Source organism: Prunus dulcis, chromosome 1 (genome assembly GCF_902201215.1).
Source record: "Prunus dulcis chromosome 1, ALMONDv2, whole genome shotgun sequence".
Taxonomy (NCBI): Eukaryota; Viridiplantae; Streptophyta; class Magnoliopsida; order Rosales; family Rosaceae; genus Prunus; species Prunus dulcis.
The window spans coordinates 42,499,523-42,522,072 of record NC_047650.1 but is presented as its reverse complement, the minus strand read 5'-3'; the positions used below and the strand labels follow the sequence as shown (position 1 = coordinate 42,522,072).

The window sequence follows — 22,550 nt, the reverse complement described above, 5'->3', positions numbered from 1 at the left end:
AAGAAAGCCTCCGCAAGGTATGTGGGAAAGGGTTTGATTCCATGAAAGCTTTGGCTTGGCCACATGAGGCATCACAAGGACAGAGAAATGAAGGAGACTGAGTGTTGCAAGATTGCAGCAAAGAGAAGGACCAAACTCATACGAAAGGAAGACAACGCCTTGGAGAATTTCTCCCTGCGTAGGCTTCAGATGGACATTCTATTAAGGGACAGTCAGACAAGAACTATATAAAAATAACACACATCTTCGATAATTGAGAACTGATTACATTATAACACCAAAAACTGTATTTACCAAATATTCGTACATTACAGGTACAAACGTGCAACCAAGACATATTGATCAGAACGAAGCCATGTTCCATAAAGAATCTATTTGGATCCAATTGCAAACGACAATTTTGGCCGGGATTTGTTCTTACCCAACAATTTCATTTGGTTCACCCGTGCTTCCTCCTCCTCTTGTTTCTTCCTTCGCAATGCCTCTTCTTTTTGTCTCTGGAGCTCTTCTAGCTCCCTGTACCGCTCCTCCTCCCTCCGCTGCTGCTCCAAAGCTTCCCTTCTTTGAGCTTCTTCTACTCTCCTCCGGTTCTCTTCAAGCATCCCTTCCAATTCTTCTTTCTCTTTTCGAGCTTGTTCCTGTCAGCAAAACACCAATCATGTAAAACACACGAGAACACATCAATTACTCTGATTTTTCAGCTAATAGAGACGGAAGGAATTGCAGACTACAAGTGTCATCCCATCTTAAATTGTGATTTCGTATAAATACATAGCCAAACCATACAATGTCTGCGTCCCACACAACCCCACTGTAATCATGCACAGCATCCCTTTCAGATAATTAATACAACAGGACACGTTTGGATTTTCCATTATCTTAAAAGGCACATATCCTTCATGATACTAATACCATTTTTGTTTTCTTTTATTCCTTGCTTTGAGTAAGCTCTAAACCATGTCACTGTAAGTAATCATCCTTCCCCCAACCACACAGCCCAATAACTAAAAAGACAATTGTATATGTTCAAGAAAACAGAAGATATGAGTCCAATCATCCCTAATGGTCATAGTACACAATGAGTCATTAGTGTGTCACCACAACAAGAAGAGAAAATGAGATGTCAGACAGAAGCGACATGGTAGCCTAATTATTACCTCCTTATTTCTAGCCTCAACAAGAGCTGCTTCCTTTTCTTTCTCAAGTAGTGCTGCAACTTCAGTAAGAAGCTTCTTCCGTCCCTCCTCCAACTGCCTCTGTATTTCCACTTTAATCTCCACGGAGTTCAAGCTCTCTTCCACTTTTGTACGTATTGCTTCTTCCACTCTCTTTGAAGTCTCTTCTTCTAGCAGTTTCAATTCTGCTTCCTGTTGCCGCCTGAGAGCACAAGTGAAAAAGTTAAGCAATAAAGTGGCCTCTTAAATAAAGAGGGAAACTGCCGCCTGAGTACAAATAAAAAAACCAATCAACATATACTGCTTCCTCTTTTTTTATTACCCCTCCCCTTCTCTCGTCATTATCTGACTACAATAAATGACAAACTAACCTTCATGAGGACACAGGTACTATATATACGGTTATGCTTTTAAGGCATACCTCTAATGTATCCTGATCCAAACAAATGAGTTTCAAAACTGGTGAACAGTAGATAAACGATGCACCCATTTTGATCATCAAATATAACAAGTTGAACTATAGCAGTATCATCCTTCAGAAAATCCTGTGGAGGAGAATGTCAAGTAACCTGCTGCAGTTTTAAAACTAATCATCGAAGTGCTTCAAATTTGAACTAAATACATTCTTTACATGAAAAGACTACAGTTCTAAAATATATGACTTATGTGTGGTACTTCTTGAGTATCATGAGCACTAAAGCAATGACAAGACATTGGGAAAACATTTACAGGACAGAAACGGCAGTTCAACACTGATGGAGAACCAGGGTTGCAACAAGGGAAAATGGATTTAGGTCAGACTACTACATGATTCAGTAGGCAGAGGATTTGTTTTTCTTTGGGTCCAAATTCAGTAAACAGAGGTTAACCTGCACTTGCCAATAACACAGTAGTCAACCCAGCTGTTGCACTACTTAGGTACGGCGCAACAGGTTGAGGATCTCCAAATAACTTCAGTTCACCATATCGCTGGTCTTGGACACCAAAATAACTGACTGGCTCTTTCCAAATACTCCAAAAATGAAATTATGCAGAAAGATGATCGTGTTCTAAAAATGCATATATCTGGACAAGCAACTGAAAGTAAATAAGCTATAAGCAATGATTTGTGGATGTGGAGAAAAGTATCATGTGTTGACTGGACACTGTGTTCCGACACATAAACTCCCAAAATTTACACTAAAGGAACTAAAACATATTGAGTGCGTTTTTCTTCATAAACCAACCAAACTCAGGACAGATCTTGATTAGTTTTCACATCAATATATACTACCAAACAGCCCAATCCCCATCTGGTTACAATTGTGTAGGGGGCAAGAATGTACTCAACCCACACATATGCTCCTAAAAAGGCCCTTGATTGCATTACTTACAGTCATAAGAAGATCAACAATTGTTAGAATTAGAATAGCTTCCACATTTGGGATCAGCTGCATGCAATCAAGAAGTCCAACTAAATTTTACATTATTGACTTTTGAAATCAAACAAATAACTGCAATCCAACTGTGAGTGATTCCCATAGCACATTTAGATGAATTCCAACTCCTGTTGGAAATGAGATGGAATAATCTCTTCAAAAGATGGAAGTTAGAGATAATTGTCTACTTTCAGTAACAAGAGACCTTTTCCTGTGCAATGTTCGTTAAAAATACTTGAAATTCATTCCTAAATATATAGAGCATGCTGGAATTAATTATAAGACCAATAATGCCCTATCATACAAATGTTCCTTTACCCAATTTAGATTCAATGGTTAAAGATTTGACTGCTACAACTTATAATCTAATATCTTAAGCCCATATGCAATTAAAATTATGTAAACAAGTAGTTAAGATTGATTTGTAAAACAGATTGGACAAACCAGTTCCACATTTAAATCCAAAACTCCATACGTCAATTGTGCATCTCACATATTTACCAAACCAAAGTCATTAAAAGCACACAAAAGGACCCATTATAGACACAAAATTGACCAGAATTCATTACTTTAGTTCAATAACATTATAAAAATATTCTAATCATCTCTTCAAAGATTTTTACAAAAATACAAACATAATTCATTAAAAACTATACAACAAATAGTTACTCTTTAAAGGTTAATTGATGAAGAAATCCATAGCAAGGACAACCAAACAGGCTCCAAAAAGCCTCCCATCACTGAACAAAATTGTCCAATCCCAAATTACATCTTCAGCATAACTCAGTAAATACTTAAAACTGTTAGTCTACTCTAAATATGAACTTGATGAAAGGTCACAAGAAAATTTTATACGATAAAAGAACTTATGTTACATAAATGATACCTTTTCTTCTCTTCTTCTTCTTCCTTTCTCAATTTCTCACTGGCATTTTTCTGCTCCAACAATCCAAGACTTGAAGTAGAAGATTTACGAATAGGAGACAATGACGAGCTCCTACTTCTTTGTCTCTTATAACGCTTCAAGACTGGAGACCGACTTTTACGACGTCTTGGAGTTGGAGACCGACTTTTACGACGTCTTGGAGTTGGAGAACGACTTTTACGACGTCTTGGAGTTGGAGAACGACTTCTACGACGCTTAGGGGAGATAGAACGACTTTTCCGTCTGTATTGGAAAAAAATAGTTATTAATATAAAAAAATTAAAATTTCATATGACTCCACATATCAATATCTATCAATCCAGTCCACCGGGTATATATAGAAACATGTACAGTTACCTCATACATTGTTAAGTATAACCTTTGTGTGCTCCATCTTTTATCACATGAAGAAGCAAATGTCACAATCGAGCAACAAAAGGACACCCAACGGCACCCATCACCTGCTCACTTCCCATATGATGGGAAGAAACTGAGTTGTTTTAAATTCTTAGGAAGAGCATGCATCCTTATATCACTCTGACAACCCTATAATTTACTCCATATATTCATACTAGACACTTATCCAATTATTTAGAAAGAATCGAAAACTGATTTTTCCAAAGGTCACATGTCCGTCAATGTTAGATCCAAACTGAGTCAACCATCAGATTTATGACAACATCAGCAATTCTTTGGCATTAGCATGACAGCAACCAAGCCTAAGGTGTACAAACAACAACGGTAGTTGAAAATCAGAATAGAAAACTCAGAACAGAAAATGTCAAAAGCATACCAAATGTAGGCAATGGAACTACCAATTCCTGTCCACTTGAAGGTGTAAAGCAAAAAAGTCAAATATTAGTGATTAGCATGCAGAATTTCAACTCAAAGCAATATTTCATGGAATGCCCCCATTAAGCTGTGCATCAACATCAACGTAGGAGGTACCAGGCAATCTTGAAACATACAAGTACATAATCATTTTCTATAAAACAAAACCATATGACTTCACGATTGGAAAATGAAACAATGTTCTAAGAAAATAAATCTGAACAGCCATTCCCAAAGTCTTGGTCAAATATTAAACAAATTACAAACATCCCCATCCCCCTGAAACTTGCAAGCCAACAAGTACATAGGCTTTATACTTGAAATAAAAAGTACCACAGGATCAATATGGAAGAAGATGCAGACATAGCAACTTGAATATAATGTAAATCCAAACCGTATGAGCAATGAGACGCTTCAATCTTTCCAACAATTGATCGGGAATCAGTTAAATTAGCACAATAACGCAAGAATATTAACGGGATCACCTGCTATAAGAATACGAGGAATACGGAGACCGGCTTCTGTTTCTTCGGCTTCTCCTGCTACCTCTATGCCCCACTGGAGACGGCGAACGCCTTCGCCTATACGAAGGCGATCGTGATTGCGACCGTGCCAAATCACGAGGCATCCTTTCGCCTCAACTTTAAGCCTACTGTGAATATTTCCTAGAATGAAACTTGAATACTAACAACAATTTTGCTACTCTGCCCTATAAAAACCAAAACAAATCAACCATTATCAAGGAGTAGAGTTAAAGTCACAAAACTTCTACAAGTGAGAACCGGGAATTTTTTTTATTAAAAGAAAGTCTAGTAAATCATAACAAAAAAGTCTAGTAAATCATAACAACCAATTAAGCACTAACAAAAATGATTCTTAACGATTTCTTTGGTAGCTGAGGAACTGTCAGAAAAGATAATCAGATGAAAATAATGAATCCTAAAAAAATTCATCATATCCACAAATTAAGCAGCAATACTGAAAAAAAAAACATTTTTTTCCTAAAAAAATTAGGAACCAATGATGTTTGTTTTGCTGGGTAAAAAATCAAAGGAATGAATCAACGAAGAATAATCCACCTAAAAATACAAAATAAATAAAGCAATTGATAATTTTTACTGACAATTTAATCGCCGAGAAACTGCAAAGATAATAAAGCCTTTATCATCAATCTGGAAATAACCATCCACAGGATAAAATCATTTCGTTCCTTTAATTTTCGTAGAGAAAATTAGAATTATACCTGTGAAACCTCAGACCAGATGGTACCTACGAGAACAATAGAGGAGATCGGAATCGCCCGCGTCTGGCATGAAAAGTAGCTGAACAAAACCCTAGGATAGAGAGTATATTGTATCAGAATCAGATACTGAATATGCAAACCCTGGAAGAAGAAGAGGGGGCAGAGAGAGATTTTGATAAGAGTTTTGGGGTTGGGATGAAATATGAAAGATTGAGAGGGCCTTTTTTCTACTGTGCCAAATTTTACTCCCCAATTACATCACAAGTTAATTGTACCCTTGCTTGCTGGACATGCTAGTAAATATCACCGAATTCGGGCTCAAAGTTTTGTGAAGTTCCAAAAGCAATCAGAGCCCAGCCCAATTCCAGAAAATGCACTTATATTAAGGATTAAAATTATTAATAAATGAGGATAATATGGTAAATTCACACTTTTTCATTACTGTATATTTGCTGTATCGATGAATCGTATCGTATGGACGTATCTGTATCCGTGCAACAAAAGCGGAGGCTAACCTTAAACTGTGTCACAAAAACCTACCCAGCCGTTCCCCACTCTCCTCCGCCTACACCACGCCACCTCCTTCCTCTCTCTCTCCGTCTGTCTCTCTGTCTCTCTCTCTCTCTCTCTCTCTCTCGGTTCCTCCTAAAGAGCTTGCTATCTCTGTCGCCTAAAACCTTAAATCATTTGTTTAGTTGACCTCTGTGAAAAAAGTGCTTGCAAACTCGAAATTTTTTCAGTGATGGGCAAGCCAGGTTCACGGTAATACTTCCATTGTGCATAAGCCCTTGCTTTTTTTTTTTTTTTTTTCTCGCCCTTCTCTCTCTTTTAAAGTTTTATTTTTTTCTCTGCAGCTCAGAATCATCGACCAAAGCCGACCTCAAATTCGAAAAGAAGCTCGAATTTTATGCTAGTAAGTTTGCATTTTTAATTCACTTTTCTGTTCTTGTTGGGTTTTACTTATTTAGTCTGTTTGTTTGGGTTTATCTAATTGTAGTCTTTGTCCCTCGAAAATGGATAATATCAGTAATATTAGTAAATATTTTCATCCCCAATTAATTTTCCTTTTTTATTCTGAATGACCAACATAATTGCATTCCAATTTTATTTGTTTTCCATGAACAATGCAGAGGTTAGAGATACAATTTCTGGCTTGGGTGCCCAGAAGGCTATTGTGAAGGTGAGGATCTCTAATTCATCAACTTTCCCTTTGTTCAACTTAATACCAATACCTTACCCACATTTTGGTTAGCGAATGTTTTTGTGGTGCATAATTTTACTCGGTAGTTTAGATATGGAATTTGATGAGATAATATTGGAGGAGGTCAGCAATGTCTTTGGGATATAATGTACTTGAATGCGCAGATCCCTTAATTGGGGACGGCATTAACATGTAGCGTTCATGGTTGGTTGCTTTTATATGAACTTATGTATTGATGATTCTCAATCTGGCTTTGAGAGGTATATCTATACTGGTAGATTTTGTTATTGTGCATGAGAACGTGAGCTGCCAACATTTAACTAGGGATTTTAGAGTGGAACAGAAATTGTTAATGGAGGTTGTGCGGTGATCAAAATCATTGAACGAAACAGAATAAGAAGCTACACCATGAAAATAGACAGATGATGTGTTCAGTTAAGAAAAAAGGCCTCATAGAAGAGTGGCACAAATTGAATTACTGAGGAAGTTCCCTTCAAGTCTGGATGGAGTGAGACAGTAATCACATTGGCACACTTGTAGTGTCAAAACTTGGGTTGAGGGAAGTTCAAGAAGCTCATTATGCCTCAATCCGCAACTTATTTAGAGAAAGGGGAGGCATTGGGGTTTTGGATGAAAGATAATTAGCTTTGGAGGTTAAGGATAAAGTAGTGCAGTCAACACTTAGAAAGAAACCAGAAGATGCAAAAATGTGAGAAATTGGGTGTTGGATTTAGTTTGCTGGGCAACTTAACGCTAAGGATTTATGGACTGGAAAATGGCCAAACAAGGAAGGTTTGACAGGTCTAATCAATGGCATGTCTTTGTTGCTTATTTTAAAGAAGCGTAGAGGTATTTTGAGCCAATTTAAAAGGCTCAAAATGGGGCCAACAGTTCGTAGTGCTTAGTACTAAGAATTGAAACAGGGCCCAACCTTCAACTCGTGTAAACAGTAAACTGTTGAAAGACTTCCCCCTTTCTACTTAAGGCTATTTCTAACTTCTTTCTAGGGTTTTCTACCACAAGAAAAAGAGCTCTATTCGGGGAAATGGATACATGTTCAAGAAAAAGTTAGATATGTTATGTAGTGATCTGAACTTCCACAAGGTATTTCGTGAGTCAAAAAATAACTTCGTCACAATTTTTTATTTTCTTTATGTTATTGATATTACTTAAGAAAAATGATAATTAATTTGTGAATAATTTTCATAATGTTTTGTATGCTAATGAGTAACTTTATCTTCTACCAGAAGAAGAAACTGCGTAGCCGACAGAAGAAACTGAAAGCATATGATCTCTCTTCCTTCTCAGAGTTTCTGCCTGAGTTGAAGGCTAAAAAGCAACCCACTTCTGAGTTCAAGCTAAATTGCAAATCCAAGAAAACCCTAATGTAAATTTACAGTTCTTTGATTACATTCCTGTTGCAAGCTTTACTTTTCATTTCACTATGTCACAGTAAAGTAATAGTGGATTAAGTTTTCATCAGATTGAAGGAAGGAAAGCAGTTGGCTACAGTTCTTGAGCATCCCGCTTTCAAGTCAGATCCCTTAGCTGCCATTCAACAACATTTGGAGAGGACACAGCCAGTGATAGAAGTGAAACCAGAGAAAAGGAAAAACAAAAGTGGAAGCAAGAAGAGGAAAGACAAGAAATTGAAGGCTTCAGCCGGACCCCAATCTATGGATATGTGAGTCAATATGCACACTTTTCATCTGATCCACCGTGATGATGACTCAAACTTGTTCAAATCACATTGCGAATGTTCCAACGCTTAAATTTCAAATATAAAATTTTGTTGGTCTTGCTGGAACTTGTAAATGGTTCAGTTTAGCCCCATTTCCATAGGATCCTTTTGGTCTCAAGTGCGTAATTTACCAACTTGTTGGCACGTGAAGAAATGAAACAAGAAAAGAAGGGAAGATATTTGTTAATTCCACATACATACTTTGATGATTTAGGAACAAGTGAAACACTGATCTTGATCTAGATTTTTTTTTTGTTAAGGGAAAAAACAAATTATAGAATGCAGCATGTCTCAAAAGCGTTTTGGTCCGTAAAAAGGTTCATGTTCCCTGAAAGAAAAGTTTGAGCTCAAGCATATTTGTTTTTGTGCCTAAATAATCCTTAGGGCTGAGTTAAAATGATCAAATTAGTGCATATGTAGGTTATGTCGGTTGGCAAGGGCAGTGAGTAAGCATGCCTTCATTGCACTTAAGTTTGAATCCTCCATCTCATGAATTAGATTAACTTAAACTAATTTAGACTATTGCTTGTATTTAAAAAAATAAGGGTGATCAAATTAGCTCGACAATTCGAGAAGATCAGGCTGGTCCTCTATCATTTTATCTTTTCTATAACCCTCGACGGTGACCCTTGCACTTTTGTGTTAAAATCTCCCTCTCTCAAAATATTGTTTTACGACGAAGAAAAAAAGAAACTGGATGCTGAAAATAGTTGGTGAGGGCAAAACGGTAAGAAACTAATTTATGCCAACGGTACAATATCTCTTCAAGCCTACTCAATTATTGAGGCCCCAAGTAGTCAACAATGAACCATAATAATTCACCATCAACGGCTACCCACCCTGCCTTTTATCTTTTTCTCCAAATAATAAAAAAGGTACCACCACAAACAAAAGACTGCCCTCCTTCCTTGCACTCTCTGCGGTTGCTTCCTATATCAATATCATCATAACCATCATTATTTTTGTTATTTTCCTCATTCAAACAGTGAGTGTGGGAATATGAGGCGGATCTCATTCATGCATCCCAAAAAAAAAAAAAAGAAGACAAAACTAAAAAGAAGATAGAAATTTTATTCCAAAATGTATTATGCAGAAGACTATGATCTTTTAACACTAGAAGTTATCAATTTTTTTGAGTGCCAAATCCTTGGAAACCACTTTAAATGGATCCATATTTTCACACTGCCAAAAACCCATTTTAAAGATATGAAAATTAAGCAAATACAATTATTTATGGTTCTCCTTCCAAATTTCAATTTGATTAAGAAGGGTGAACCTTGCTAGTAGAAATCCCCTTCCAAGCTGATTTCATGGAAGCAGTGGCTGAGTTGAGAGCAGCCTCAATATACCTCTTGGAAGCAATAGTGGCTGCATTCTCCATGAACGTCCCCATCTTCCTTGCACTTTCTGCAGTGGCAACTAAGCTGTCGAGCTCAGCCTTGGAGATGGCTTCCATTTCCGCTTCAAAACGTCTGAACTCATCCATGGCACTCTCCATCACTGAGTCCATGTAGTCCTCAGCTTCCTGCATGGCAACCTCAGCTGCTTCCACTTCTTGCTGCTGTTCCAGTTCAACTGCAGCCCATGATTTGTACGCTTCGATCTCGAAGAGTTTCATCAGGTCTTCGATCGTGGCGGGGTCGAAGCTTTTGTCTTGCAAGGCTTGGTTTGAGAGGAAGCTGAATTGGGCGATTAGATCTTCCATTTTCTTCTTGTTGTTGTGGTTGCGGTTGTTGTTCTTGTTGTTGTGGGAGTGAGATATCTAGGGATGAGAATATTATTGTAGATCTAGCTTTAAGCTTAAGTCTATGTAGAAGGGAAAGTGGGTATATGAGAATCATATAATGGAGAATACTTTAGCCACTTAAATGTACATATAAAGTGGATAGGGTGCGATAGGAACCTTGGAACTTTATGTCATGGGGGTAGAATTTGGCCATAAGATCACGTGATGAGACAAAAGCATGGCCAATGGTGGACGGGGGGGTGCAAGAACCAAATTAATTGTGATGAATAAAATAGTTATTCTGCTTCATTTTCTGCCCGTTGATGATGCTATTATAAGTCGCGCGTGGACGTGCGACAAAATTTCGGCTTTTGACTTGTGTGTGGGCATTATTACGGTATTCACGATAATCAAGAGTTAAGACGTAGTCACTTGCCCATACACACACAAGTAACACCGTAAGTCAAACTATAAGTACTCTTGTACTTCTTATTTCAGATTTTAGTTCAAATTAAGGAAAAAGAAATACAAAAGAGAAAGTTCTCTAATAAGATCAATACAAGTCCAAGTACTAGAAGCCTTAACATCTCCACTTTTTGACGAAATTAATATGAGTTTCTAGGTTGATATTTCTAGTTCGAAATGAATTTCTAGGTTATCTAATTTAACCAAGTATCTTGAGGTGTAATCTTTTACATGCACAACACAAAAATGGAGGAAAGGATGAAGCTTTCTTATCCTTGAAGCTCTCTTGGATAGTCTCCAAGTTTTCACCTTTGGGGCCTTTCTCCATATCTTGCTTTATGAATTCTTCACAAGGTATCAAAGTAGATACCCTCTAATTCACCACACTAAATGTTTAGAGAATGAAGAAGGAAACAACCAAAAGAGTGGAGATGCTAGACTCCTTCTCTTGGTGACCGATTTTAGCAAAGGTGGAGGGGAGGCTTATGTAGGCCAACACAAAGGATGAGGAGAAACCCCATGGTGGTGTTTGGGCACCTCTTGGGCTTACTTGAATTGTGTTGTCATACAACACTTTTTCGTAGGCCCAATAGGTCCTTGGGTATTTTTATTTTAGGCCTAAAATAAATTTAAGGTCAAAAATAAGTCCACAGTCAAACTAATTTCGTAATTAACAATTTAATTATGATTTGTGACTTAACGATTAAGTCAGATCCTTAGTGCGAATAGTTTGAGTTGGTCAACTGTTTTGGTCAAATGCGTTGACTTTGACTAGACTGTTGACTTTCAACGTCTTATCTTCTACATTGATTTTTGCACCGTTAATGGTGGCTTGTCCAAGCATGGCCTTTTCTTCGACAAGTTGGTATAGTATATCTTCATAGTTCAAATTGCATTTCATGCGGTTGCTAAGCTTTTTCCTTCTCCGTCTGACTTTCTCCAGCTATCGAAGTCAACTTCGAGTTTAATCTTGGATAATCAGGCCACTAATCGGGTAAAAGAAATTTTGAAATATAAATAACGGCTTTATTTTGGAAATTCAAAAACATTGGGCCTACGTGAAATTGGGCCTATATCACTTGCGTTATTGTAACCAATGAAATCTTGTTTGACATTCCATACAAGATTTCCAGTTTGATCGCATTCAGTGAACTCACTCTCTAGCAAACACTTGCACACTTATGTTAGTATCTCTACACAAATGACCCGAGACTAGTCACCCTCCATATGGAGCATATATAGTGTGTAACAGTCGTTGCGGTTCATCAATGTCCAATTGAACGATTCTATGACTGGAAACTTTCATGGTGTGGGTTACAGAGAGAGGTTTCTCCACATCTAACATCTCTAGATCACCTTTCTTATCTCATGAATCCATGGACTTGTCAATAGGCTAATGATCACCATTTGGACCATCACCTGAGTTGATATACCTGCCCTTAAGTGTTTAACCTAAATGGTTAATTTAAATGAAGTTTCCATGAAAGATTTAATCTAATGATTGGCATTTACGGCACATTTCTAACACATAGCACATGACTTAAATTGATGAAAGAATGGATGGAAAATGGTGGATTTAGATGCCAGGGTGAACATTGGAGGAAAAAACTAGTTTTTGGGCACCTTGAACTATGCGGCCTTAGACTTGATCGATATCTTAAATAAGCTAAGTCAGCCTGAAACCGGCAAAATAATGTCGAACACCAAAAAGAAAGAAGAACACAAAGAACACTGAAAGAGATTTGGGAGAAATAATACATGTATTGCTATGAAGAGAACTACACAACTCTCAGATGATTTGGGCAATCCTAGTCTTGAACTGATGACCAGGATCATACATCGTGTCTAGACAGTACTAAAAGTCAACTCACATATTCAATTATATGTGCAAAGATATAACGGGTTGGGCTATATAGACTGGGCTTGGCGGAAATGGGCCCTTCCTACGTGCAGGCTACAGCCGTAAAATAGCGGGTCCGTGACAATATAGGCAACCTAAAAGTTAATAATATTTAATGAAAGCTGGTGGAATAAGTGCAAATGGTGGGGTTAGATTTAAATAAGTCAAAACTTGAGAGGGATCTACATGAAATTAACCTTAGTAAAGGGTAAGAAGAAATTGAGAGAAGCAAGCAACTTGTGAGCGATAGATCCGAAGTGTTTATGCTGGTTTGGTCTTCGCAATCTTCAAAGACCAACTGTTTATGCTGGTTAGATTTCTTAACTTAATTTCTGATTTCTGTACAGAGAGAGAGAGAGAGAGAGAGAATTGAGATGACGAGTACGAGTGCGAGTGGGAGTTCGGTTGCCATCATTTTCTTGATCCTGTGCTTGGTACGGACGAGTCAAGCCATTTGGTTGACCTTACCCTCCTCCGGCACGAAGTGCGTTTCTGAGGAAATCCAGAACAACGTCGTCGTTTTGGCCGATTACGTCGTCATTCCCGACGATCACTCCCACACCCCCACCATCTCCGCCAAGGTCTGTTCGCTCCAACCCCTTTTCTTTAAATTCAGTTTGGTTTTATTTTAATTTGCTTTAATTTCGTGTATTTCATGTTGATCTTTGAATTAAGCCATCTTCTTTTGGGCATTGCATTGAAGCTTTGCCTTATCTTTTGCTTTAAGGTTTTCTGGAAACCCAAAAAAGAGAGAGGGGGGAAGGAGGTCTACGATTCAATGCCTAAACTCTTTCAACAATGCTTTGATGATTTGATATCTATGGGCTCATAAAATGGAGTGATTTTATAATGCATATCCACATAAAGGTCCAGAATCCTTAGCTTGAGTAGCTTATTGAAACAGCTTTTGGCTTGAAGTCTTTGGATGTCTGCTATGTGAGCTGCAATTTTTGTGTGGGGGAGGGGAGAGTTGAGTAAATTTCTGTTTAACTTTGTATACCATGCTGTTTCTATACTTAAGCGGTCAAAATGTCACCATGTTGGTGTGCACTAGAAAGGAAAAGACATAAGCTTTCTAATAGGTGACATCCTAATTTAATTGGAAACAGGAAATTAAACATCAAAACTAATATTCTAGAAAGTCAGACTTGTAGGGTAATAAGTGCCATGTAGGTTTTAATTTTCATCCCTAATTGTAAGTACGTAGATGCATATATTATCAATAAAACCCAATATATAGTGGATTGGTTTTTCTGTCCTTGTGTAAAATTAAGAAGAAAAGAAGATTTAAAATGTAATAATCGGATCTTGTCTTCTGCTTTATATCTTTCTTGCTTTTTTTTTTTTTTTTTGTGAAAATGGAATCAACTTGGGATTCATATTGTGGACTTATTTATATTTCTGCATTGTCTGCATAAGTGTAAATAGATTCCGATGCATCAATCATTCAAAGGTATACTGCTTTGGTATTTGACAGTGGCAACCTTAGCCCTTGTTCATTTTGCTGTGGAAGTATCTCCAATGTGGTCAGCCAAACACCAAGGACTTGCCAGGTTCTAGAACAAATACAAGTTCTGTCAAGGAAATTGCTTTGATCTGCAAGTTTGGTTGCAGGATTACGTCCACCTTTAGCCGGGTCACAAATTTTTTCAACAATAAGAACGTTGGCCATCTTAGTGGGAGTTAGTAAGTCCAAGGGATTCTCTGCCCTGTACTGGGAACAGTGGCTGAGTGGTTGTTGTTCATTGGTATCAGCTTTGTTTAAAGTGTACTTTTTTATATTAACAATTCTTCTCTAGAATTCTAATATTAGCCTCCTTAAAAAAAGGAATTCTAATATTAGCCAACAGGAGAAAAGATACATTTTGCTAGAACATTAGATGCATATACAATATTCAATCCTGTTATTACTTTGTTTCATTCAAGTTAGTTGAGCTGTAGATTTTCCCGTATGGATAACTCTAAATTGCAAAAGGAAAATAGTGGCAAATTGAAAATGAAGTTTTAAAGAGAAAGTAATTACATTGACGAGTTCTATATCATTTGACTTGGATTGACATTGCCTTATAGGAACTATCTTTATCACAGGGAGACTGCAACTTTAAGCATTCCCACCATTACCCAATATTTAGTTGATTGGCTCCTGCCCTTTTGTAAACATTAAGGAAATAGGAAATCTAAAATGTAGTAGTAATGACTATGCATTTTTCATTGGTGGTGGAGTACATTTAACCTTGGATCTTGGATACTACTTGGATGCTTTTGTTGCTGGTCAGTTGTCAAAGAATTTCCAATGTGGTCAGCCATTTACCAAGGAGTTTCCAGGTTCTAGTCTCTATCAAAAAAGGGTTATGTCAACTGTCAAAGGGGCAGTTGCTGAGATCTGCAGGTTTTGGCTGCAGAGTCACATAGACCTTTTTAGCTGGGGTAAAGCTTTAAGTAAATCTGGTAACAATAAAACCATTGGCCATCTTAGTGATTTCTAGTAAGTCCAAATGGGTTCTGGTCTGTATTGGGAAATTTTATATTAGCATTTCTCTGTTTTTCTTCTCTAGAATTCTAAAATTAGGAAACTTGACAGAAGGTATTATCGCTGAACATCAGATACTTACATGGGATTCAAACCTGTAAGTTGATGTCTTAGGAGGGACTTAGCCGACTTCTTGAGCAAAGTTTTGTTTGTAGTCAAGTTAATTAACCATTATATTTTTCAGCTATGGATAAACCCTTTAGATTGCAAAAGAAAACATTACTGGAAAAATTGCAAATGAAGTGTTAAAAAACTGTTGTTCCGTTTGACTTGTGTAATTACTTTTTCGTCTTAAATTTGATTCTGCTTTCTTCAAACTTTAAATAGTACTTCTTGTGCTTCCTTTAGGTGACATCACCATATGGGAACAATCTTCATCAAAAGGAGAATTCAACACATGGTCAGTTTGCATTCACAACTCATGAGGCTGGAAACTACCTGGCATGTTTTTGGGTTGATGGTAATAATCCTGGAGGTGGTGGAGTAAGTGTCAACATTGACTGGAAAACTGGAATTGCAGCTAAGGATTGGGAATCAGTAGCAAGAAAAGAGAAGATTGAGGTAAGCACGTAATTCTTTTTATAGAATATATATACATATAGGGTTAGGATCCTGGGACAAAGCTCTTTACAAACATTTCCACACTTCTTTATAGCCTTTAGATATTTTAAAATCCAAGGGTCTTACATAAAAGTTAAGATGATTCTCTTTATACTACAAAGTGATGTGGCAATGGCATGGAATTTAATTAAACTTTCAATTAATAAAATATGTTGATAAAAGAGTAATATGCTAACAACGTAAACACCTTCAGCCTCCACCCTCTTCTATACCCTACACCATTGTTACTTCCCTGCCATAGACCTCCATGTTAGCAGAAAGAAAAAACTTAATCTCTGCCATGGTTCCCCAAGATTGATGGGCAATTTATAAGTTTGTTCAATGAGAAAATTACAACAATTTAGCAATCTAATGGAAGATCTACAATTTGTTTCTATGCTTGGTTTTTGTGTAACACTTTAATTTTCCAACTTCTTGATTAGGAGTGAATTTTGCACTTCTTATAGAGATGGATGGATGGATCTCTATCTTCCATTCCAAATCATGATGATTGTTTCCAAAAGTTGTGATAGGGCCAGTCACTGAACTTTTGATCAGGCTAGTGTTTCAGATGAACTACAGAATAGAGACATTAAAACTATACAAGTGTTTACTCTTGATTTTTTTTTTCGAAGTTTATTAATTCTATTGTCATACTGTTCAAAATTCATCTATGGCTGAGAAGTTGCATATCTGCAATGGAAGATAAGCGTTATTAAAGAAGAAGAAAAAAAATATTGAGCTAATTTTCTGTTTACACAATTCTTTTTTTCAAATTCTTTAAACTGATTTTTGTTTTAAATTTCCATGTTATTGCCACATCATTTGATTGTGTGATGACAAACATCTTGTTTTCTACTTAGGTCCCTTGGATGTAATTAGATCTAAACCCTCATATTTCGATTCTGTAAAAAAAAAAAAAAAAAATTTAAGATCTAAACCCTATGTGTAATTTTTTTTCCCAGGATGCTGACCTATACTTATATGTGTGTATTGCTTTTAGTAATGGTAACTTTATCTATGCCTTGCACTTTCCAGCTTCAGTACTAGTGTATATAGACTCAATACGTAGAACGCTGGTCTCTTAGGTGCAACATATGCTACCTAGAGACCATTAGCTGGGCTAGTTGGTGCTTTCATACGATAATTGTTATAACATTCCCATTGCTACTAAAGTTTCCAGCAATCTTTACTTTCATATTTTCTTTTGCATCCCTAATCTTGATTTTGCTTGTTTCTATGTATCCACCCACCAGAGGTAGACCGCTATAAAGCTAAACTAGCCTAGAGAGGTGAATAGGTGTCTAATCAGAATTTTTTGAATCACTCAGAAACACAGTATTAACTAATCTAATTGCCATCAAATCATCCTAGCAAATATATCAACAAACATACAGCTTAAGCATGCAATGGAGTTAAGTCTTGAAGCTATCCAAGCCTACATGAATGTTAGAAAAATGTATACAGAAACTTGAATTGCTTGGTGCACAGTCAATCGCTAATCAGTAAAGTAACGTGCACAAGCCTTTACATGGGCAACCTATAAGGGAAAACAACGAGATCCAGCAGCAAAATTCCACAACAAAAGCTGGCCAAAACATAAAAGCCCACCATGAGAATAACATTAACAACCAAATGAAACTCCACATTTGTACTTGCACAACGATTCATCAAATGATCTACTTCTGTGTATACATATTTTTTTGTTTATTCGGCCCTTGACTAGAAGTATTATTTTCTATACCTTGACTCATGATGGACCTAAGTTATTTTCTAAGGTTAAACAGGTCTCATACAATAGATGCACTCATCTCTTTTGCCATTGCTATGGCTTCTTCAAGTGATCTCAACTTCCACCCTCATTCTCCTGGACAAATTCCAAGGGGGAAAAAAAAAAAAAGCTTCTTTACGGAATTTATCCATCCTGATCTCCACCAAGACACAAGTTCTAATGCAGAAATTATGATCAAGATCCTAAAGTTTGTATACCTTTTATGGCACTTCTAAGAATCCCAGTATATTCAGAAGTAGGTTGTGGCCAAGTGGGGAGGTTTTAAATCAATAAAGAATGCAAAGTACATTGAAATTGACATTCCAAAAAATTGGCGTTACAATGAAAACTCTCTGTGAGACACCATTTGAATGAGAGGAAAAAAAAACAATTGAATGAAAATTTAAAATGTATTGGGCTATAGGCTCAATCGTTATTTATCAGAAAATTTGGCTGCTTGATTTTTTGCTGAAAATCTGCCTGCACAAATACCTTTCACAAATGTATTATATGACAAATTGCATTCAGTAATGGGAGAAATAGGAAACCAATAGTTAACTTACTTCAATATGCAGCAATGCTTGATCTTCTGCACAGTTCTTGGGATTCAACTTCACTTAGAATTTTCACCAACTTGACTAAACTAAAAGACTCGAGTGTTTTGGATATTTAATAGCCAACACAGACATGGACTAACATTGCCCAAGTATAGGGTCTTGAGCTCGAGCTGCGGAAACTTGAAGGAGCAGTGGAGGCAATCCATGAGAATCTACTCTACCTCAAGGGCAGGTAATGTTTACCTACCTAATAGGAATGCATTCTAGATTTCCTGTACTGTATTTGTGCTCTAACTTATTCCTTGTTTTTGTTTTGGATGTATTCTCAGAGAATCAGAGATGAGGGACGTGAGTGAAAGAACTAATGCGAGGGTGGCATGGTTCAGTATGATGTCCTTGGCTGTCTGCATTATAGTTTCAACTCTTCAGTTATGGCATTTGAAGAGTTTTTTCCTAAAGAAGAAGCTTATCTAAGTTATGCCACAGTAGTTATCTATGTAGATGAAAATGATATTGAGAAAACAAAATTTGAATGCCATGTAATGTAACCTATTATTTCACAGAACGTCAGTTCTCCCCCTTTTTTTCGAAAGAGACTTGAGAAAGGGAAAATAGTTAATAGATTTTAGTTGACTGAGTATTGTGTAAGTGATCTCTGATTGCCTTGCTAAAATACAGAATTGCCTAGTGCTGACCAAGCTCAAGCATGAGTTGTCAACCAGTAAACTGATGTATGCTAGCTTTGTTGCCTTCTAGAGAATCTGAAAAGATAGGAACTGTTTAGTTTTCAACCACAGGTACAGTAAGCCACCTGGTATTGCCCAGCAAGCACTGCGTATATGAGATGTATTTCGAGGTCTTGTATACCATGGGGGATTAGATCATGAGAATTTTCCTGGTCGCTCAAAAATTACTACCAAATTGAACTCCCCAAGATAAAGACCTTACGAAGACAAGACATGGCTCAAAGAGAGCAGATTACTGGTATGGTTTGCCAAGAAAAGATTGAAGGGAAGTTACTGGTATGTTTTGCCAAGAAAAGAAGAGGATGAGCACATTAGGTTTGTTGGCTTTGCGTAATTATTGAGGAGGAAGGAGATGCAAAAGGGTAGTTTTTAACTTGAGATGGCCAATGAACTAATCAGGTTGGGGATCTCGCAAATCAGGTAGAAATGCCTTTCTCTATGCAGCCACTTACCCTTACGGTGAGTTTGATTTATGTTTGATAAGGGTAGGCATGAGAAAAGGTTTCTTGGTTCATGGGAAATCAAGGCTATTTCCCTATTAGCAAGGAGCCGTCATCATAAACCATGGCGCATGAATCCCACGTAAGCAAGTGTGACCCTATGGCCACTTTGATGCTTAGGGTTGGATTAGATTATATTGCTTTGGATTAGATTCCTCACAAGATTCAAGGTATGTTACCTTCAATTTAAACGATTATATTGCTTTGGATTAGATTCCTCACAAGATTCAAGGTATGTTACCTTCAATTTAAACAAAATTTAAACGTTTTCCTCTATGTCTTCATTCAGCATACCTTGAATCTAGTGAGTTGTCTAATCTAATCCAATTTTAGACATCAAACGTGACCTAGATTGCTCAAAAGCATTTTTAAAGTCGTTTTGGCTAGAGGCGAGCGCATTATGCTTCATGAAATCTTGGGCTTTAGTTACTTTAATCCAAAGCCCATCAATGCCTTTTGGGCCATACCATCAATGTAGCCCTGTGGGACATTTATGTTGTTTCCTTTCCTTTTATTTTATACATTTATGCGCATTTATATTGTTTCTTGCTTTGATTACTTTCTTTCTTATGTTATCTCCTCCGTTTTGAAACCCAAGAAACAGAGAAAAACTGAGGGAGGGAGTGAAAACAGAGAGAGAGAGAGAGAGAGAGAGAGGATTACGATGACGAGTACAAGTGCGGTGGGCATCATTATCTTCTTCTTCATCCTGTTTTTGGTACGGACGGGTCAAGCCATTTGGATGACGTTACCGTCATCCGGTACAAAGTGCGTCTCCGAGGAAATCCAGAACAACGTCGTTGTTTTGGCTGACTACGTCGTCATTTCCGACGATCACTCCCACTCCCCCACCATCTCCGTCAAGGTCTGTGCTGCTCCAAAATTTCCTCCTTTTGCTCCTCCCCATCTCCCCTTTTTCCTTTAAATTATAATAATCAACTATCACATATGGTTTTTTTTTATTTTTTGTAATTTCTATTGTCAATGCATATACTAATATAGCAACAAAGAAAAACCCAAAATTTAGCTGATTGGTTTTTATCCTTATGCGCATAAATTAAGACGAAAAGAGATCTCAAATGTGATACAATTAGCATTTTTCTCATTGATGGTGGAAATGGAAAAATGCTAATTGTATCTTTTGTTTCTGCGTGTATGTATTTGTTGCTTATGAAATATATATATAATGATGATCATGATTTATGTAAAATTGGAGTCAACTGGTGGTGCACATGTTATGGACTTATATTATTCATGTGCAATACACGGTATTTTTGCACATTGCTAGAGGCTTGCTCTTGTTTAGATGTGATTTTGTTTCAAATGTAATCTTCCTGCAGTTTCTTGTTAAGCGTAAATAGACGACAATGCATCAAGGCATCATCGGATACTCTGCATTGGTATTCTAACAATGGCATCCTTAGCCCTTGTTCATTTGTGGTGAAAGTATTTCCAATGTGGTTGGTAAAGGTTCTAGAACAAATACTGGCTGTGTTAACTGTCCAGGCAGTGGCTTTGATCTGCAGGTTCTGAGTTAGTTAGACACCTTTTGCTGGGTTAGCTGCACACTAAAGATCACAGGAAACTGTGAATAAATTTTATTGACATGAAGACCATTGGCCATCTTAGTGGGAGATATTTGATCCAGGGAAGGGGTTCTCTGGCCTTTATTGCAAATGTTGGCTGAGTGGTTGTGGTTCATTTGTGCTAAGATTTGTTTACAGTGGAGCTAATGAAAAGGATGCATTAGCAGTGCTTCTCTAGAGTCCTAATAGTAGCCAAAATGACAAAAGATACATCATTGCTAAGAACATTAAATACTTATACGAGATTCAAAACTGTTGTTAATTGATGTTTGAGGAGGGGTTTGAGTGACTTTGTACTCAAATTTTTTTGTTGTGTCAAGTTAATCAAGCTGTTGATTTTTCACTTCTGGATAACTCCCCTAAATTGCAAATGGAAAATTAATGGCAAACTGAAAATGAATTTTTAAAGGGAAAGTAGTTACATTGGCGGTTTCTCTATATTTGGCTTGTATAATTGTATTTTCATCTTACATCTGATGTGGTTTTCCTGTAACTTTTGGTTCTTGTGCTTCTGTAGGTGACATCGCCTTACGGGAACGATCTTCATCACAGGGATAATGCTACACATGGTCAGTTTGCCTTTACAACTCAAGAGGCTGGTAACTACCTGGCATGTTTTTGGGTTGATAGTAATAATCGTGGAGGCAGTGGGGTAAGTGTCAACCTTGACTGGAAAACTGGAATTGCAGCTCAGGATTGGGATTCAGTAGCAAGAAAAGAGAAGATTGAGGTGAGTGCTGGGAAAATACCTTCTCTTTTTATTTACTAATATGCATATATACACACATGTTTTATGCATTTCATTAATGTTTTATTGTTTTTATTAATGCTAAGATTTTGGTATCTGATAAGGGACATTAGTAGTGAACTGAGTGCTGTTGTGAAAAGTTTATTAAAGTTTTAGGTGTCTGCAATGGCATAGAAATGAATTTCTAGATTGAATGCTGTAAATTTATGTGACGGAAATTTGCTTTCCGACCACTACTAATGGTTTGCTATTGATTCTTGACTTATCAAGTGCAAGTCTTCACACTAGTATAGGTTATTGTGGGGCAGGATTATCAATATTTTTTTGGGCATCGTTATCCTTTAATTGTGCTTACTCTAAGTATCTGCCCTCATATAGGGTCTTGAGCTTGAACTACGGAAACTGGAGGGGGCAGTGGAGGCCATCCACGATAATCTACTTTATATCAAGGGCAGGTAATCTTTGCGTTCCCAATAAGAATTCATTCAGCTGTCTATTTCTGTTGTAATTTATTCACTGTTTTATCTTGGATATACTCAGAGAAGCGGATATGAGGAATTTAAGTGAACGAACAAACACAAGGGTGGCGTGGTTTAGCATGATGTCCTTGGGCGTCTGCATTGGAGTTTCAGGTCTGCAGTTATTGCACCTGAAGCAATTTTTCCAAAAGAAGAAGCTTATTTAAATTCTACTACCCCAATTTTTCTTTCTAGACAAAAAGTGAAATAGAAAAGGAAAATTTTAACACAAAGTAATGTAAACTATGAGTAGACAGACTGGCAGTTTTCTTGTTTTGGTCGAAAGAGAAATTTGAGAAAGGAAAAGCAATAAATTTTCAGGAAATAATGATAGTTTGAATTTCTTGTGTACCAATAGATACTTTGTTA

At 37.0% G+C, this 22,550-nt stretch overlaps 5 protein-coding genes across 9 annotated transcripts; 3 read left to right on the top strand and 2 right to left on the bottom strand.

Moving 5' to 3' along the window:
- Positions 1–228: 228 nt before the first annotated feature.
- Positions 229–5,815, bottom strand: LOC117631721 (uncharacterized protein At1g10890). Of its 3 annotated transcripts, none has more exons than XM_034365008.1 (5): positions 5,593–5,815; positions 4,835–5,058; positions 3,480–3,761; positions 1,158–1,377; positions 229–638 (listed from the first exon to the last, which is right to left on the bottom strand). In XM_034365008.1, the coding sequence occupies exons 2-5, from the start codon at positions 4,975–4,977 to the stop codon at positions 372–374; spliced, it is 912 nt and encodes a 303-aa protein (XP_034220899.1). In that variant the 5' UTR covers positions 4,978–5,058; positions 5,593–5,815; the 3' UTR covers positions 229–371. The 3 variants fall into 3 exon arrangements, with proteins under 3 accessions (XP_034220899.1, XP_034220914.1, XP_034220908.1); XM_034365023.1 differs by lacking the exon at positions 5,593–5,815 and adding an exon at positions 3,876–4,237 and having other exon boundaries at positions 4,835–4,947; XM_034365017.1 differs by lacking the exons at positions 4,835–5,058; positions 5,593–5,815 and adding an exon at positions 3,876–4,828.
- Positions 5,816–6,082: 267 nt separating this feature from the next.
- LOC117614290 (putative ribosome biogenesis protein slx9-like) lies at positions 6,083–8,721 on the top strand. Its single transcript, XM_034343049.1, has 5 exons — positions 6,083–6,354; positions 6,447–6,505; positions 6,723–6,772; positions 8,041–8,180; positions 8,277–8,721. Exons 1-5 carry the CDS (start codon positions 6,335–6,337, stop codon positions 8,479–8,481), a joined length of 474 nt encoding a protein of 157 aa, XP_034198940.1. The 5' UTR covers positions 6,083–6,334; the 3' UTR covers positions 8,482–8,721.
- An 873-nt stretch (positions 8,722–9,594) lies between these two features.
- Positions 9,595–10,529, bottom strand: LOC117614074. Its single transcript, XM_034342757.1, has one exon. It carries the CDS (start codon positions 10,237–10,239, stop codon positions 9,796–9,798), a length of 444 nt encoding a protein of 147 aa, XP_034198648.1. The 5' UTR covers positions 10,240–10,529; the 3' UTR covers positions 9,595–9,795.
- Positions 10,530–12,805: 2,276 nt separating this feature from the next.
- LOC117626701 (transmembrane emp24 domain-containing protein p24delta3-like) lies at positions 12,806–18,720 on the top strand. The gene is made up of 4 exons (XM_034358516.1): positions 12,806–13,206; positions 15,504–15,716; positions 18,239–18,315; positions 18,413–18,720. Exons 1-4 carry the CDS (start codon positions 13,000–13,002, stop codon positions 18,555–18,557), a joined length of 642 nt encoding a protein of 213 aa, XP_034214407.1. The 5' UTR covers positions 12,806–12,999; the 3' UTR covers positions 18,558–18,720.
- Positions 18,721–18,899: 179 nt separating this feature from the next.
- On the top strand, positions 18,900–22,521 carry LOC117626682 (transmembrane emp24 domain-containing protein p24delta3-like). 3 transcript variants are annotated; one of them, XM_034358505.1, is made up of 5 exons: positions 18,900–19,249; positions 19,934–20,194; positions 21,433–21,645; positions 22,042–22,118; positions 22,204–22,521. In XM_034358505.1, exons 2-5 carry the CDS (start codon positions 19,994–19,996, stop codon positions 22,346–22,348), a joined length of 636 nt encoding a protein of 211 aa, XP_034214396.1. In that variant the 5' UTR covers positions 18,900–19,249; positions 19,934–19,993; the 3' UTR covers positions 22,349–22,521. The 3 variants fall into 3 exon arrangements, with proteins under 3 accessions (XP_034214396.1, XP_034214381.1, XP_034214388.1); XM_034358490.1 differs by having other exon boundaries at positions 18,900–19,499; positions 19,562–20,194; XM_034358497.1 differs by lacking the exon at positions 18,900–19,249 and having other exon boundaries at positions 19,545–20,194.
- The last annotated feature ends 29 nt before the right edge of the window (positions 22,522–22,550 follow it).

Bases quoted from the DNA above. Each gene is read 5' to 3' on its own strand.
- LOC117631721 (XM_034365008.1), bottom strand. From the start codon at position 4,977: ATGCCTCGTGATTTGGCACGGTCGCAATCACGATCGCCTTCGTATAGG. The intron at 3,762-4,834 runs GTGATCCCGTTA...TTTCCAATACAG, and splicing joins TCCTCGTATTCTTATAGCAG to ACGGAAAAGTCGTTCTATCT. The intron at 1,378-3,479 runs GTATCATTTATG...TTGTGCTCTCAG, and splicing joins GAAGAAGAAGAGAAGAAAAG to GCGGCAACAGGAAGCAGAAT.
- LOC117614290 (XM_034343049.1), top strand. From the start codon at position 6,335: ATGGGCAAGCCAGGTTCACG. The intron at 6,355-6,446 runs GTAATACTTCCA...TTTTCTCTGCAG, and splicing joins ATGGGCAAGCCAGGTTCACG to CTCAGAATCATCGACCAAAG. The intron at 6,773-8,040 runs GTGAGGATCTCT...ATCTTCTACCAG, and splicing joins CCCAGAAGGCTATTGTGAAG to AAGAAGAAACTGCGTAGCCG.
- LOC117614074 (XM_034342757.1), bottom strand. From the start codon at position 10,239: ATGGAAGATCTAATCGCCCAATTCAGCTTCCTCTCAAACCAAGCCTTG.
- LOC117626701 (XM_034358516.1), top strand. From the start codon at position 13,000: ATGACGAGTACGAGTGCGAGTGGGAGTTCGGTTGCCATCATTTTCTTG. The intron at 15,717-18,238 runs GTAAGCACGTAA...GCCCAAGTATAG, and splicing joins CAAGAAAAGAGAAGATTGAG to GGTCTTGAGCTCGAGCTGCG. The intron at 18,316-18,412 runs GTAATGTTTACC...ATGTATTCTCAG, and splicing joins CTACTCTACCTCAAGGGCAG to AGAATCAGAGATGAGGGACG.
- LOC117626682 (XM_034358490.1), top strand. From the start codon at position 19,823: ATGTTGTTTCCTTTCCTTTTATTTTATACATTTATGCGCATTTATATT. The intron at 20,195-21,432 runs GTCTGTGCTGCT...GTGCTTCTGTAG, and splicing joins CCCCCACCATCTCCGTCAAG to GTGACATCGCCTTACGGGAA. The intron at 22,119-22,203 runs GTAATCTTTGCG...GGATATACTCAG, and splicing joins CTACTTTATATCAAGGGCAG to AGAAGCGGATATGAGGAATT.